At 46.3% G+C, this 16,545-nt stretch overlaps 1 protein-coding gene across 1 annotated transcript in view; it reads right to left on the minus strand.

The window, feature by feature from the left end:
* hspg2 (heparan sulfate proteoglycan 2) overlaps positions 1–16,545 on the minus strand; it is an 86,555-nt gene that overhangs the window by 7,289 nt on the left and 62,721 nt on the right. The window contains 12 exon segments of the mRNA XM_068749964.1: positions 11,938–11,985; positions 12,298–12,376; positions 12,449–12,524; positions 14,124–14,183; positions 14,382–14,504; positions 14,630–14,801; positions 14,873–15,117; positions 15,206–15,427; positions 15,541–15,639; positions 15,843–15,951; positions 16,029–16,138; positions 16,222–16,324. Coding sequence (XP_068606065.1) covers positions 11,938–11,985; positions 12,298–12,376; positions 12,449–12,524; positions 14,124–14,183; positions 14,382–14,504; positions 14,630–14,801; positions 14,873–15,117; positions 15,206–15,427; positions 15,541–15,639; positions 15,843–15,951; positions 16,029–16,138; positions 16,222–16,324 — 1,446 coding nt within the window.

The raw sequence follows: 16,545 nt of genomic DNA on the forward strand, positions 1-16,545 counted from the left end.
ACATGCTGAATCGTTGTGGATTGTTTCTGCTACACGTCTGAAACATGCTGAATCGATGTGGATTGTTTCTGCTACACGTCTGAAACATGCTGAATCGATGTGGAGTGTTTCTGCTACACGTCTGAAACATGCTGAATCAATGTGGATTGTTTCCGCTACACGTCTGAAACATGCTGAATCGATGTGGATTGTTTCTGCTACACGTCTGAAACATGCTGAATTGTTGTGGATTGTTTCTGCTACACGTCTGAAACATGCTGAATTGTTGTGGATTGTTTCTGCTACACGTCTGAAACATGCTGAATCGATGTGGAGTGTTTCTGCTACACGTCTGAAACATGCTGAATCGATGTGGAGTGTTTCTGCTACACGTCTGAAACATGCTGAATCGTTATGGATTGTTTCTGCTACACGTCTGAAACATGCTGAATCGATGTGGAGTGTTTCTGCTACACGTCTGAAACATGCTGAATCGATGTGGATTGTTTCTGCTACACGTCTGAAACATGCTGAATCGATGTGGATTGTTTCTGCTACACGTCTGAAACATGCTGAATCGTTGTGGAGTGTTTCTGCTACACGTCTGAAACATGCTGAATCGATGTGGATTGTTTCTGAAACACGTCTGAAACATGCTGAATCGATGTGGAGTGTTTCTGCTACACGTCTGAAACATGCTGAATCGATGTGGATTGTTTCTGAAACATGCTGAATCGATGTGGATTGTTTCTGCTACACGTCTGAAACACGCTGAATCGATGTGGAGTGTTTCTGCTACACGTCTGAAACATGCTGAATCGATGTGGAGTGTTTCTGCTACACGTCTGAAACATGCTGAATCGATGTGGATTGTTTCTGCTACACGTCTGAAACATGCTGAATCGATGTGGATTGTTTCTGCTACACGTCTGAAACATGCTGAATCGATGTGGAGTGTTTCTGCTACACGTCTGAAACATGCTGAATCGATGTGGATTGTTTCTGCTACACGTCTGAAACATGCTGAATCGTTGTGGAGTGTTTCTGCTACACGTCTGAAACATGCTGAATCGATGTGGAGTGTTTCTGCTACACGTCTGAAACATGCTGAATCGATGTGGATTGTTTCTGCTACACGTCTGAAACATGCTGAATCGTTGTGGATTGTTTCTGCTACACGTCTGAAACATGCTGAATCGATGTGGATTGTTTCTGCTACACGTCTGAAACATGCTGAATCGATGTGGAGTGTTTCTGCTACACGTCTGAAACATGCTGAATCAATGTGGATTGTTTCTGCTACACGTCTGAAACATGCTGAATCGATGTGGAGTGTTTCTGCTACACGTCTGAAACATGCTGAATCGTTGTGGAGTGTTTCTGCTACACGTCTGAAACATGCTGAATCGTTGTGGATTGTTTCTGCTACACGTCTGAAACATGCTGAATCGATGTGGATTGTTTCTGCTACACGTCTGAAACATGCTGAATCGATGTGGAGTGTTTCTGCTACACGTCTGAAACATGCTGAATCAATGTGGATTGTTTCCGCTACACGTCTGAAACATGCTGAATCGATGTGGATTGTTTCTGCTACACGTCTGAAACATGCTGAATTGTTGTGGATTGTTTCTGCTACACGTCTGAAACATGCTGAATTGTTGTGGATTGTTTCTGCTACACGTCTGAAACATGCTGAATCGATGTGGAGTGTTTCTGCTACACGTCTGAAACATGCTGAATCGATGTGGAGTGTTTCTGCTACACGTCTGAAACATGCTGAATCGTTGTGGATTGTTTCTGCTACACGTCTGAAACATGCTGAATCGTTATGGATTGTTTCTGCTACACGTCTGAAACATGCTGAATCGATGTGGAGTGTTTCTGCTACACGTCTGAAACATGCTGAATCGATGTGGATTGTTTCTGCTACACGTCTGAAACATGCTGAATCGTTATGGATTGTTTCTGCTACACGTCTGAAACATGCTGAATCGATGTGGAGTGTTTCTGCTACACGTCTGAAACATGCTGAATCGATGTGGATTGTTTCTGCTACACGTCTGAAACATGCTGAATCGTCGTGGATTGTTTCTGCTACACGTCTGAAACATGCTGAATCGATGTGGAGTGTTTCTGCTACACGTCTGAAACATGCTGAATCGTTGTGGATTGTTTCTGCTACACGTCTGAAACATGCTGAATCGATGTGGAGTGTTTCTGCTACACGTCTGAAACATGCTGAATCGATGTGGATTGTTTCTGCTACACGTCTGAAACATGCTGAATCGATGTGGATTGTTTCTGCTACACGTCTGAAACATGCTGAATCGATGTGGAGTGTTTCTGCTACACGTCTGAAACATGCTGAATCGATGTGGAGTGTTTCTGCTACACGTCTGAAACATGCTGAATCGATGTGGAGTGTTTCTGCTACACGTCTGAAACATGCTGAATCGATGTGGAGTGTTTCTGCTACACGTCTGAAACATGCTGAATCGATGTGGATTGTTTCTGCTACACGTCTGAAACATGCTGAATCGATGTGGATTGTTTCTGCTACACGTCTGAAACATGCTGAATCGTTGTGGATTGTTTCTGCTACACGTCTGAAACATGCTGAATCGTTGTGGAGTGTTTCTGCTACACGTCTGAAACATGCTGAATCGATGTGGATTGTTTCTGCTACACGGCTGAAACATGCTGAATCGATGTGGATTGTTTCTGCTACACGGCTGAAACATGCTGAATCGTTGTGGATTGTTTCTGCTACACGGCTGAAACATGCTGAATCGATGTGGATTGTTTCTGCTACACGGCTGAAACATGCTGAATCGTTGTGGATTGTTTCTGCTACACGTCTGAAACAGTGACGTGCAGTCAGTGGAGGCAGGTGAGGCACAGCCTCACCTGTCATCATACAAAACCATATAAAAATCATGTATTTGTATTGTTAAAAATAATATAAAAATCATATAAGATATAATATAACATCAGTGATATTATATTATATATTTTATGATTTTTTCATTTTTAATAATACAATTAGTGCGTCACGTATCCTTGTGCTCAGCGGCATTAAAATACTGCAGAATGAGGCCGCATGTAATACAGCCTCCAGCCAATAGGAGGCCAGTGAGTGATTCAGCGCACTCATCAGCTGATCCGCTCGTTAGAGACTGGCTTGTACACACGGAAGCGCCGGCTGTCTGGATGTCTGGACATCAAGCAAGAACCCGTGTTTTCTGCTTTTCCTGCCTTCTTTTCTCAACTTCTGACAATGTCTGGACTCGGATGGGATATTGCGACATGAAGAATTTACAGAGAAGCCTCCAAACACGGGCAGAACCGCGGCGCGCACGCCCCAGCTGGACACACACACACACACACACCTCAAAGTCAGAACATATGTTTAACAGTTATACTGTTGTGGACGGGTGCGAGGGGTGCGAGGGGCCCCCAGGGAACAGAGGACGGAGATGTCCGATCGTGGACTTTACATTTTACTGATATGTCCATCAGGAAGCACAATATCCTGGAGCCGCACACAGGATTGCAGGGCGGCTGGAGCCCGATGAAAATATCTATATAACAAAAAACACAGCCGAGAAAGAAAAACCAAAAAGCCAGCTCTAATAAAAACCGGTCACAAAAAAAAGAAAACGCTACGCAGGACCCGGGCGCACGGATCAGCTGCGGTCGGCAAGGACGAGGCGAGACCCGGGGACGGGGACGGGGAGCGGGGAGCGGCAGAAAGACGTGCTGCACGTAGAGACGAGAACCGAAGAATAGTCCGAAGGGAGGCAGCGGGCGGAGCAGGGCTTATGAGGGCTGGTGGCGATTTGGCTCAATCTGCCTCAGGTGCGCCCGGGGTGACCGCAGCCAATCCCCACGCCGCAGGTCCAGGAGCAGGCAGAAACAGGTGTGCGTAATAAGGCACGTTAACGAGTGCAGCAACATGACCCTCACATAAACATCAGTTAAACTTTAACTTAAACACACACGCACCCACACACATTCAACGCTGCACGCACGCTGATACGCAGAGTTGAATAATTTCATTAAATCTTTTGTAGATACACAGATTATGTGTGGTCTCCCCTTTTTGTCATAAACTAATGAGCCAGGTTTGTGACAGTATGTAAAAAATGCTGGTACGAATTTTTAAACAAAACACGTTAAATGTTGCCAATCAAATGATGAACAAGCTGTAGGTTCATTTATTAGTAAATCTGACTGTGCCTCACCAGACATGAACCTCACCGCACGTCACTGGTCTGAAACATGCTGAATCGTTATGGATTGTTTCTGCTACACGTCTGAAACATGCTGAATCGATGTGGATTGTTTCTGCTACACGTCTGAAACATGCTGAATCGATGTGGATTGTTTCTGCTACACGTCTGAAACATGCTGAATCGATGTGGAGTGTTTCTGAAACATGCTGAATCGATGTGGAGTGTTTCTGAAATATGCTGAATCGATGTGGAGTGTTTCTGAAACATGCTGAATCGATGTGGATTGTTTCTGCTACACGTCTGAAACATGCTGAATCGTTGTGGAGTGTTTCTGCTACACGTCTGAAACATGCTGAATCAATGTGGATTGTTTCTGCTACACGTCTGAAACATGCTGAATCGATGTGGATTGTTTCTGCTACACGTCTGAAACATGCTGAATCGATGTGGATTGTTTCTGCTACACGTCTGAAACATGCTGAATCGATGTGGATTGTTTCTGCTACACGTCTGAAACATGCTGAATCGATGTGGATTGTTTCTGCTACACGTCTGAAACATGCTGAATCGATGTGGAGTGTTTCTGAAACATGCTGAATCGATGTGGAGTGTTTCTGAAATATGCTGAATCGATGTGGAGTGTTTCTGAAACATGCTGAATCGATGTGGATTGTTTCTGCTACACGTCTGAAACATGCTGAATCGTTGTGGAGTGTTTCTGCTACACGTCTGAAACATGCTGAATCAATGTGGATTGTTTCTGCTACACGTCTGAAACATGCTGAATCGATGTGGATTGTTTCTGCTACACGTCTGAAACATGCTGAATCGATGTGGATTGTTTCTGCTACACGTCTGAAACATGCTGAATCGTTGTGGATTGTTTCTGCTACACGTCTGAAACATGCTGAATCGATGTGGATTGTTTCTGCTACACGTCTGAAACATGCTGAATCAATGTGGATTGTTTCTGCTACACGTCTGAAACATGCTGAATCAATGTGGATTGTTTCTGCTACACGTCTGAAACATGCTGAATCGTCGTGGATTGTTTCTGCTACACGTCTGAAACATGCTGAATCGATGTGGAGTGTTTCTGCTACACGTCTGAAACACGCTGAATCGATGTGGAGTGTTTCTGCTACACGTCTGAAACATGCTGAATCGATGTGGAGTGTTTCTGCTACACGTCTGAAACATGCTGAATCGATGTGGAGTGTTTCTGCTACACGTCTGAAACATGCTGAATCGTTGTGGATTGTTTCTGCTACACGTCTGAAACATGCTGAATCGATGTGGATTGTTTCTGCTACACGTCTGAAACATGCTGAATCGATGTGGAGTGTTTCTGCTACACGTCTGAAACATGCTGAATCAATGTGGATTGTTTCTGCTACACGTCTGAAACATGCTGAATCGATGTGGAGTGTTTCTGCTACACGTCTGAAACATGCTGAATCGTTGTGGAGTGTTTCTGCTACACGTCTGAAACATGCTGAATCGTTGTGGATTGTTTCTGCTACACGTCTGAAACATGCTGAATCGATGTGGATTGTTTCTGCTACACGTCTGAAACATGCTGAATCGATGTGGAGTGTTTCTGCTACACGTCTGAAACATGCTGAATCAATGTGGATTGTTTCCGCTACACGTCTGAAACATGCTGAATCGATGTGGATTGTTTCTGCTACACGTCTGAAACATGCTGAATCGATGTGGATTGTTTCTGCTACACGTCTGAAACATGCTGAATCGTTGTGGAGTGTTTCTGCTACACGTCTGAAACATGCTGAATCGATGTGGATTGTTTCTGCTACACGTCTGAAACATGCTGAATTGTTGTGGATTGTTTCTGCTACACGTCTGAAACATGCTGAATTGTTGTGGATTGTTTCTGCTACACGTCTGAAACATGCTGAATCGATGTGGAGTGTTTCTGCTACACGTCTGAAACATGCTGAATCGATGTGGAGTGTTTCTGCTACACGTCTGAAACATGCTGAATCGTTATGGATTGTTTCTGCTACACGTCTGAAACATGCTGAATCGATGTGGAGTGTTTCTGCTACACGTCTGAAACATGCTGAATCGATGTGGATTGTTTCTGCTACACGTCTGAAACATGCTGAATCGTTATGGATTGTTTCTGCTACACGTCTGAAACATGCTGAATCGATGTGGAGTGTTTCTGCTACACGTCTGAAACATGCTGAATCGATGTGGATTGTTTCTGCTACACGTCTGAAACATGCTGAATCGTCGTGGATTGTTTCTGCTACACGTCTGAAACATGCTGAATCGATGTGGAGTGTTTCTGCTACACGTCTGAAACATGCTGAATCGTTGTGGATTGTTTCTGCTACACGTCTGAAACATGCTGAATCGATGTGGAGTGTTTCTGCTACACGTCTGAAACATGCTGAATCGATGTGGATTGTTTCTGCTACACGTCTGAAACATGCTGAATCGATGTGGATTGTTTCTGCTACACGTCTGAAACATGCTGAATCGATGTGGAGTGTTTCTGCTACACGTCTGAAACATGCTGAATCGTTGTGGATTGTTTCTGCTACACGTCTGAAACATGCTGAATCGATGTGGATTGTTTCTGCTACACGTCTGAAACATGCTGAATCGTTGTGGATTGTTTCTGCTACACGTCTGAAACATGCTGAATCGTTGTGGAGTGTTTCTGCTACACGTCTGAAACATGCTGAATCGATGTGGATTGTTTCTGCTACACGGCTGAAACATGCTGAATCGATGTGGATTGTTTCTGCTACACGGCTGAAACATGCTGAATCGTTGTGGAGTGTTTCTGCTACACGTCTGAAACATGCTGAATCGTTGTGGAGTGTTTCTGCTACACGTCTGAAACATGCTGAATCGTTGTGGAGTGTTTCTGCTACACGTCTGAAACATGCTGAATCGATGTGGATTGTTTCTGCTACACGGCTGAAACATGCTGAATCGTTGTGGATTGTTTCTGCTACACGGCTGAAACATGCTGAATCGATGTGGATTGTTTCTGCTACACGGCTGAAACATGCTGAATCGTTGTGGATTGTTTCTGCTACACGTCTGAAACAGTGACGTGCAGTCAGTGGAGGCAGGTGAGGCACAGCCTCACCTGTCATCATACAAAACCATATAAAAATCATGTATTTGTATTGTTAAAAATAATATAAAAATCATATAAGATATAATATAACATCAGTGATATTATATTATATATTTTATGATTTTTTCATTTTTAATAATACAATTAGTGCGTCACGTATCCTTGTGCTCAGCGGCATTAAAATACTGCAGAATGAGGCCGCATGTAATACAGCCTCCAGCCAATAGGAGGCCAGTGAGTGATTCAGCGCACTCATCAGCTGATCCGCTCGTTAGAGACTGGCTTGTACACACGGAAGCGCCGGCTGTCTGGATGTCTGGACATCAAGCAAGAACCCGTGTTTTCTGCTTTTCCTGCCTTCTTTTCTCAACTTCTGACAATGTCTGGACTCGGATGGGATATTGCGACATGAAGAATTTACAGAGAAGCCTCCAAACACGGGCAGAACCGCGGCGCGCACGCCCCAGCTGGACACACACACACACACACCTCAAAGTCAGAACATATGTTTAACAGTTATACTGTTGTGGACGGGTGCGAGGGGTGCGAGGGGCCCCCAGGGAACAGAGGACGGAGATGTCCGATCGTGGACTTTACATTTTACTGATATGTCCATCAGGAAGCACAATATCCTGGAGCCGCACACAGGATTGCAGGGCGGCTGGAGCCCGATGAAAATATCTATATAACAAAAAACACAGCCGAGAAAGAAAAACCAAAAAGCCAGCTCTAATAAAAACCGGTCACAAAAAAAAGAAAACGCTACGCAGGACCCGGGCGCACGGATCAGCTGCGGTCGGCAAGGACGAGGCGAGACCCGGGGACGGGGAGCGGGGAGCGGCAGAAAGACGTGCTGCACGTAGAGACGAGAACCGAAGAATAGTCCGAAGGGAGGCAGCGGGCGGAGCAGGGCTTATGAGGGCTGGTGGCGATTTGGCTCAATCTGCCTCAGGTGCGCCCGGGGTGACCGCAGCCAATCCCCACGCCGCAGGTCCAGGAGCAGGCAGAAACAGGTGTGCGTAATAAGGCACATTAACGAGTGCAGCAACATGACCCTCACATAAACATCAGTTAAACTTTAACTTAAACACACACGCACCCACACACATTCAACGCTGCACGCACGCTGATACGCAGAGTTGAATAATTTCATTAAATCTTTTGTAGATACACAGATTATGTGTGGTCTCCCCTTTTTGTCATAAACTAATGAGCCAGGTTTGTGACAGTATGTAAAAAATGCTGGTACGAATTTTTAAACAAAACACGTTAAATGTTGCCAATCAAATGATGAACAAGCTGTAGGTTCATTTATTAGTAAATCTGACTGTGCCTCACCAGACATGAACCTCACCGCACGTCACTGGTCTGAAACATGCTGAATCGTTATGGATTGTTTCTGCTACACGTCTGAAACATGCTGAATCGATGTGGAGTGTTTCTGAAACATGCTGAATCGATGTGGAGTGTTTCTGAAACATGCTGAATCGATGTGGATTGTTTCTGAAACATGCTGAATCGATGTGGATTGTTTCTGAAACATGCTGAATCGTTGTGGATTGTTTCTGCTACACGTCTGAAACATGCTGAATCGTTATGGATTGTTTCTGCTACACGTCTGAAACATGCTGAATCGATGTGGATTGTTTCTGCTACACGTCTGAAACATGCTGAATCAATGTGGAGTGTTTCTGCTACACGTCTGAAACACGCTGAATCAATGTGGAGTGTTTCTGCTACACGTCTGAAACATGCTGAATCGATGTGGAGTGTTTCTGCTACACGTCTGAAACATGCTGAATCGATGTGGAGTGTTTCTGAAACATGCTGAATCGATGTGGAGTGTTTCTGAAACATGCTGAATCGATGTGGAGTGTTTCTGAAACATGCTGAATCGATGTGGAGTGTTTCTGCTACACGTCTGAAACATGCTGAATCAATGTGGATTGTTTCTGCTACACGTCTGAAACATGCTGAATCGATGTGGATTGTTTCTGCTACACGTCTGAAACATGCTGAATCGATGTGGATTGTTTCTGCTACACGTCTGAAACATGCTGAATCGTTGTGGATTGTTTCTGCTACACGTCTGAAACATGCTGAATCGATGTGGATTGTTTCTGCTACACGTCTGAAACATGCTGAATCGTTGTGGATTGTTTCTGCTACACGTCTGAAACATGCTGAATCAATGTGGATTGTTTCTGCTACACGTCTGAAACATGCTGAATCGATGTGGATTGTTTCTGCTACACGTCTGAAACATGCTGAATCGTTGTGGATTGTTTCTGCTACACGTCTGAAACATGCTGAATCGTTGTGGATTGTTTCTGAAACACGTCTGAAACATGCTGAATCGATGTGGATTGTTTCTGAAACATGCTGAATCGATGTGGATTGTTTCTGCTACACGTCTGAAACATGCTGAATCGTTGTGGATTGTTTCTGCTACACGTCTGAAACATGCTGAATCGATGTGGATTGTTTCTGAAACATGCTGAATCGATGTGGAGTGTTTCTGCTACACGTCTGAAACATGCTGAATCGATGTGGAGTGTTTCTGCTACACGTCTGAAACATGCTGAATCGTTGTGGATTGTTTCTGCTACACGTCTGAAACATGCTGAATCGATGTGGATTGTTTCTGCTACACGTCTGAAACATGCTGAATCGATGTGGAGTGTTTCTGCTACACGTCTGAAACATGCTGAATCGATGTGGATTGTTTCTGCTACACGTCTGAAACATGCTGAATCGTTGTGGATTGTTTCTGCTACACGTCTGAAACATGCTGAATCGTTGTGGATTGTTTCTGCTACACGTCTGAAACATGCTGAATCGTTGTGGAGTGTTTCTGCTACACGTCTGAAACATGCTGAATCGATGTGGATTGTTTCTGCTACACGGCTGAAACATGCTGAATCGTTGTGGATTGTTTCTGCTACACGGCTGAAACATGCTGAATCGATGTGGATTGTTTCTGCTACACGTCTGAAACATGCTGAATCAATGTGGATTGTTTCTGAAACACGTCTGAAACATGCTGAATCGATGTGGATTGTTTCTGCTACACGTCTGAAACATGCTGAATCAATGTGGATTGTTTCTGCTACACGGCTGAAACATGCTGAATCGTTGTGGATTGTTTCTGCTACACGTCTGAAACATGCTGAATCGATGTGGATTGTTTCTGAAACATGCTGAATCGATGTGGAGTGTTTCTGCTACACGTCTGAAACATGCTGAATCGATGTGGAGTGTTTCTGCTACACGTCTGAAACATGCTGAATCGTTGTGGATTGTTTCTGCTACACGTCTGAAACATGCTGAATCGATGTGGATTGTTTCTGCTACACGTCTGAAACATGCTGAATCGATGTGGAGTGTTTCTGCTACACGTCTGAAACATGCTGAATCAATGTGGATTGTTTCTGCTACACGTCTGAAACATGCTGAATCGATGTGGATTGTTTCTGCTACACGTCTGAAACATGCTGAATCGTTGTGGATTGTTTCTGCTACACGTCTGAAACATGCTGAATCGTTGTGGATTGTTTCTGCTACACGTCTGAAACATGCTGAATCGTTGTGGAGTGTTTCTGCTACACGTCTGAAACATGCTGAATCGATGTGGATTGTTTCTGCTACACGTCTGAAACATGCTGAATCGATGTGGATTGTTTCTGAAACATGCTGAATCGATGTGGATTGTTTCTGAAACATGCTGAATCGATGTGGAGTGTTTCTGCTACACGTCTGAAACATGCTGAATCGATGTGGAGTGTTTCTGCTACACGTCTGAAACATGCTGAATCGTTGTGGATTGTTTCTGCTACACGTCTGAAACATGCTGAATCGATGTGGATTGTTTCTGAAACATGCTGAATCGATGTGGAGTGTTTCTGCTACACGTCTGAAACATGCTGAATTGTTGTGGAGTGTGTTTCTGAAACATGCTGAATCGATGTGGATTGTTTCTGAAACATGCTGAATCGATGTGGAGTGTTTCTGCTACACGTCTGAAACATGCTGAATCGATGTGGATTGTTTCTGCTACACGGCTGAAACATGCTGAATCGTTGTGGATTGTTTCTGCTACACGGCTGAAACATGCTGAATCGATGTGGATTGTTTCTGCTACACGTCTGAAACATGCTGAATCAATGTGGAGTGTTTCTGCTACACGTCTGAAACATGCTGAATCGATGTGGAGTGTTTCTGCTACACGTCTGAAACATGCTGAATCGTTGTGGAGTGTTTCTGCTACACGTCTGAAACATGCTGAATCGTTATGGAGTGTTTCTGCTACACGTCTGAAACATGCTGAATCGATGTGGATTGTTTCTGCTACACGTCTGAAACATGCTGAATCGTTGTGGAGTGTTTCTGCTACACGTCTGAAACATGCTGAATCGTTATGGAGTGTTTCTGCTACACGTCTGAAACATGCTGAATCGATGTGGAGTGTTTCTGCTACACGTCTGAAACATGCTGAATCGATGTGGATTGTTTCTGCTACACGTCTGAAACATGCTGAATTGTTGTGGAGTGTGTTTCTGAAACATGCTGAATCGATGTGGAGTGTGTTTCAGTGGATACCTTTTTACTAGCACGCACGCTTTGCAAATTGCCTGCGCCATCGGGCTCCTGAGGAAGATGGAGTTAGAGAAGCAACATGCATTTATTTAGTGTTGTCATCAGCCAACATGCCTCACAAACATTCCAGTCTCTGTGTGGAACAGACGGTGTGATGATGATGATGATGATGATGATCATGTGAGTCACGGCAACAAAGGAAGGATGCATTCTGGTTGGGTTAGATGTCTTCTCAGACCGGATAATGTGATGGATGCTGAGGTGGTATGGAATGTTAAGGTGAAGATAAAAGGTGACAGGAAGGAATGTGGATTGGATTTAACCATAGATCCGAGTTGAGCCAGGACCAGGACCAGGACTCACCACGCCCTGCCACAGGATCAGACCCTCAGAGGAGCCAGTGTTGATCTCCAGCTCGATGGTCTCCGGTGAGTCGTGGGCACTGAAACATACAGAATTACAGGTGAGTCGTGTTCATATCAACAACAACGACAGAAACGCTAACTACACTTACCTTCTCGGGAAAATGGATTTAGGAAGAGAAATGTATCCATCACTGTGGAAATGAGCTGCGTACTGATAGGGTGAGTCTGCAATCAATGAGAAAGACAATCATGGTCAAAGAGCAGCTGATGACGCTGCGTGGCCACTGGCCACCCTCGCTGTTATGACGCCCTCTAGTGGCCAGCAGATGGAGGACCCCTGGGTTCAACAAGGGGCCAGCCTCTGACGGAAAGCTCTTTTTATTAGTTTGTGACCTCTGAAGCGTGAAGGTCATGTAGAGACGACGCTTAAACAATGCTTAAATGCTTTTATTTTGTTAAACAATAAAACAGGTTGAAAGCTTGGCCTTTGATAATGTGTCTACATGCGTGAGAGAGGAGTTTGTCCCCCTAGAGTTGCCGTAGGGCGGAAGTCAGCGGAGTTTTGGAGCGCGAAGAAAATGGGGCGTGAGCTCGCTCTCGCGAGAGGAGCGGTAAAGAGCAGGGCGCCGTTTGTAACGATTCTGACGTCGCTGTCCTCACACGGACCTCCACACTGACCTCGTCTCATTTATTGTTTTATTGCATATAAACCGAACACAGAACGCTCGGCTGGAATAACTAGACAATCATTGAAGGAGCTTCTGTCTACTTCGCTCTGAAACTGGCTCAGTTCTGTTAGCATTAGCTTAAACTAGCTGCCAGCCAGACCGCGTGCTGTAGGAGTATTTGTGCTGAAGCGTCGTGGAACTTTGAGCTGTCGAGTGAGACGCAGTATTTTCATGTGTTCTCTGAACAGCACAAACACAAATGTAGAAATAAATATGCAAATGTCTGAAACAACTAACAAACTAAAACAGCATTTAGAAGGAGGAAGGAACAAAGCTCAAATAAACGGAGCATTCTACTGGCCCCGCCCCTCCACAAAGTTGTGTCGAGATCGATTTGTTACGCTTTTTTATTAGGGAAAACATTGTAGAGATTATATGCACTTCTTTAGTTCATCCAACTGAAGAAGTGTAATCCGGCCGTTCGGGGGCGACGCCCCATCCATCGATCTAGTTCAGACATGGGCAAACCCAGGCCCGGGGGCCATATGCGGCCCGTTGGTCTTTGTAATCCGGCCGTTCGGGGGCGACGCCCCATCCATCGATCTAGTTTCTGGATAAACTTACTAACAAACAAACGAACAGACAGACGAGAATAAACCAGGCTCCAAGATGCAGATTCCTTTTGCATTCCTCACATGCTACGTACTCTGACCTTTCAGAGGTCAAGCTGGACTCGCCGGGGGGGCCATGCTCAAATACCGCATCGTCATGGAGATCCATCTCATCTTAGCTCCACATCAAGGCACAGTGGTTTCAGCTGTTAGTAGCAGTGGGATGATGAATGTTCCCACAGAGTCAGAGAGGAAAGCTCGTACTTGGTGTTTGCTTGTTCCACAGGCAGACAGACAGACAGGCAGGCAGACAGACAGGCAGGCAGACAGACAGACACGCTTCACATTGTGAGGAGCCGTCTCACTGACATCGACATGACGACCAGGAACAAAACACAACAGGGGAATTCCACATTTGCACACAAAAGCTGACGTCCTCTCAGTATTTATATGCAGCGCCCGTTTGTGTCTGTTAGGTGAAAGACAGTTTGGGTTGGAACGGGATGAGGGCCCCTCGGCTCAGGTGGGCCCCCGTTAGTCACGGCCATGTCAGGCAGAATTCTGAGATACTGTACCATTCGCCTCGGGGAAGCTGCTGACCTGGCCTGTGTGTGCAGGGTCTACCATGAGAGGGCATTCTGTCAGTACTGAGGCTCAGCCGTCCCAGCATGCACTGCAAAGCTGGGCGCAAACTGACAGTCAAAGTGCAGAAAGGGAGTGGAGTGGCTTCGTCTTTGTCTACAGGAGGGGGTTTGTCCTAAATGTCAGCGGGATATAATGATCGATAAATGGGCGTGACTTACTTTCCTCGCAGGTCGTCCCGGCGTAGCCAACAGAACACACGCACTGGCCGTCGACACACCTGCCCCCATTCTGGCATTGAAGGTGACTCTGGCACACGTCTTTCACCAACTCACAATGCTCACCTGCAGGGCCACACACAGGGGTCAGAGGTCAGGGGCCACGTGAAGGAATGAGTTCATACAGCTTGCAGATACCACATATAATGTACTCGAGTATTGATACTCATTCATTCCAGACCCGGACCGACCTTCAAAGCCGTCCTTACAGAAGCACTGGTACTCGTACTCGGCACTGGACACGCAGAGGCCCCCGTTCAGGCAGGGCCGGCGGTCGCAGGGACCGTGGTCCACACACCTCCGGATGGAGCTGCTGTCTGTGAAGCTGTAGGACAGATCCACTTTCTTGTTGTTGATGGAAACCTGAGGAGACGGAGGGGGGGCTGAAGCTGAAGAGAAAAATACCCCAGACCTTTTCTGATGGACTTTTTTACCTCTCCAATGCACCCCCTGAACATCCTGCTGACATTGGCTGGCGTAGGCAAGATGTCCATGTTGGGGACCCCTCCCAGGTACATGGGGGTGTGGATATTGAGACCCTGGGCTTTTCCTGGAGACATCTTCGCCTCAACCGGATCATAGTCCACCCTCAGCTGGCCGGCCCTCTTGTTTCGCTCAGCCACTACTTTGTGCCACTGGCCCAGAGAGACTGGTTCTGGACTGACAAGGATTGCCTGGCCTGAAAATCAAGACGTGGGGGGGTATAAATATGCACGTGTACCTCAGTGCTTATAGTGAGACCAGCATGTTTTCATTTGACACCCTACCTGTACCCAGCTCATATCGGAACTCCACGTGCCCCTCCACCATGGACACGGAGACAAAGTCCTCCACCTTCATCTTCTTCCCTCCACAGAAGAACATCAGGCCATCTCTCTCCAGGGGCTTGAAGTCCAGCTCGACCCGCAGGTCGTCGTGGATGTTGGTCAGGGGAGGGTAGGCGATGAATGATTCCTCGCCACTGAACAGCGGCGTGCTCACCAGCTCCCCTAGTGAAAGTGGGCAAAGAGGAAAATGCATCCAAAGGCACAAGTTTGTTCATTCAGACGAAGACATCTGTGAAAATATCCCAGTGGGAGACGAGAGGAACTTCCTGTCTCACCGGCCATGCATTTGTTTCCAAACTTGCCAAGATGGCAGCGGCAGTCGTACCCGAGACCGCTTGGGCGGTTGATGCAAGTAGCGTCTGGACCACAGGCCTCTGCGGGGGTTCGGAACACGGAGCGTTAATGTCTCATCCTTTTTATTGGTCTTGTAATCGAACGCAGCCGCAACCTCTTTGTCCGTTTTATAGTCGACATAAAAACAATCTCCAGGTAGTTTAACGAGGGACCGCAGACACAGCAGAAGCAGTAGAAGCCTGCCCCCGGCTGGGGGCCAGGGCGTCGCCGCTGTGTGTTGTACCTGAGTGGCAGTGCAGGGATGAATGGTGCTGGCAGTTGCTCCCTGTGAACCCTCTGGGGCAGCTGCACCTGTACAGGCTGGTCTCTGAGTCCGTGCACAGCCCTCCGTTCTACACGAGCACATGGGGAGGCCTGGATGAAACAACCACACAGACCGCAGTGCATCCAGCAGGCGGAGGTCGCTGACCTGGCATGGGAGATCGCTGCAGGTGGGGCAGTTTGCGACACCTGTGGAGCTGCGGTCGAGCGCTTTGAAGATGACCTCCTCGCCTTGGATGAGCAGCTGACGGATGCAGCCTGCGTGACAACAGAGCTTCACTGCAACAGGACGTCTCCGTCCCTCTACAGCTCCCGTCACGGTGCACATCCTGGTTTCTTACCCACAAAGCCAGTCTTGATCCCGGCGGTTTTGACGAGGGCGGTGTAGTTGGGGTAACCGCCCACATGAAGCCCCTCATTCAGATCCAGGCCCTGGAACTTGCCCTGAGGCAAGGACACAGCATGGTTAATTGTAAAGATGTGTCCTGAGCAGACAATGACCTCTTGACCTATTTGTTTTAAATCTGAACACGCCTTAATATCCACACACAAATCAAATATCAATCCATTTTTGAACAATTTTACATTTTGATATCATTCTGAAAGACTTCAGAGCTTTCTAGAAGCTGTTTGTCTGCACAGGATGGAGGTCTCAGCCAGCCCAT

This window comes from Brachionichthys hirsutus, chromosome 2 (assembly GCF_040956055.1).
Source record: "Brachionichthys hirsutus isolate HB-005 chromosome 2, CSIRO-AGI_Bhir_v1, whole genome shotgun sequence".
Lineage (NCBI taxonomy): Eukaryota > Metazoa > Chordata > Actinopteri > Lophiiformes > Brachionichthyidae > Brachionichthys > Brachionichthys hirsutus.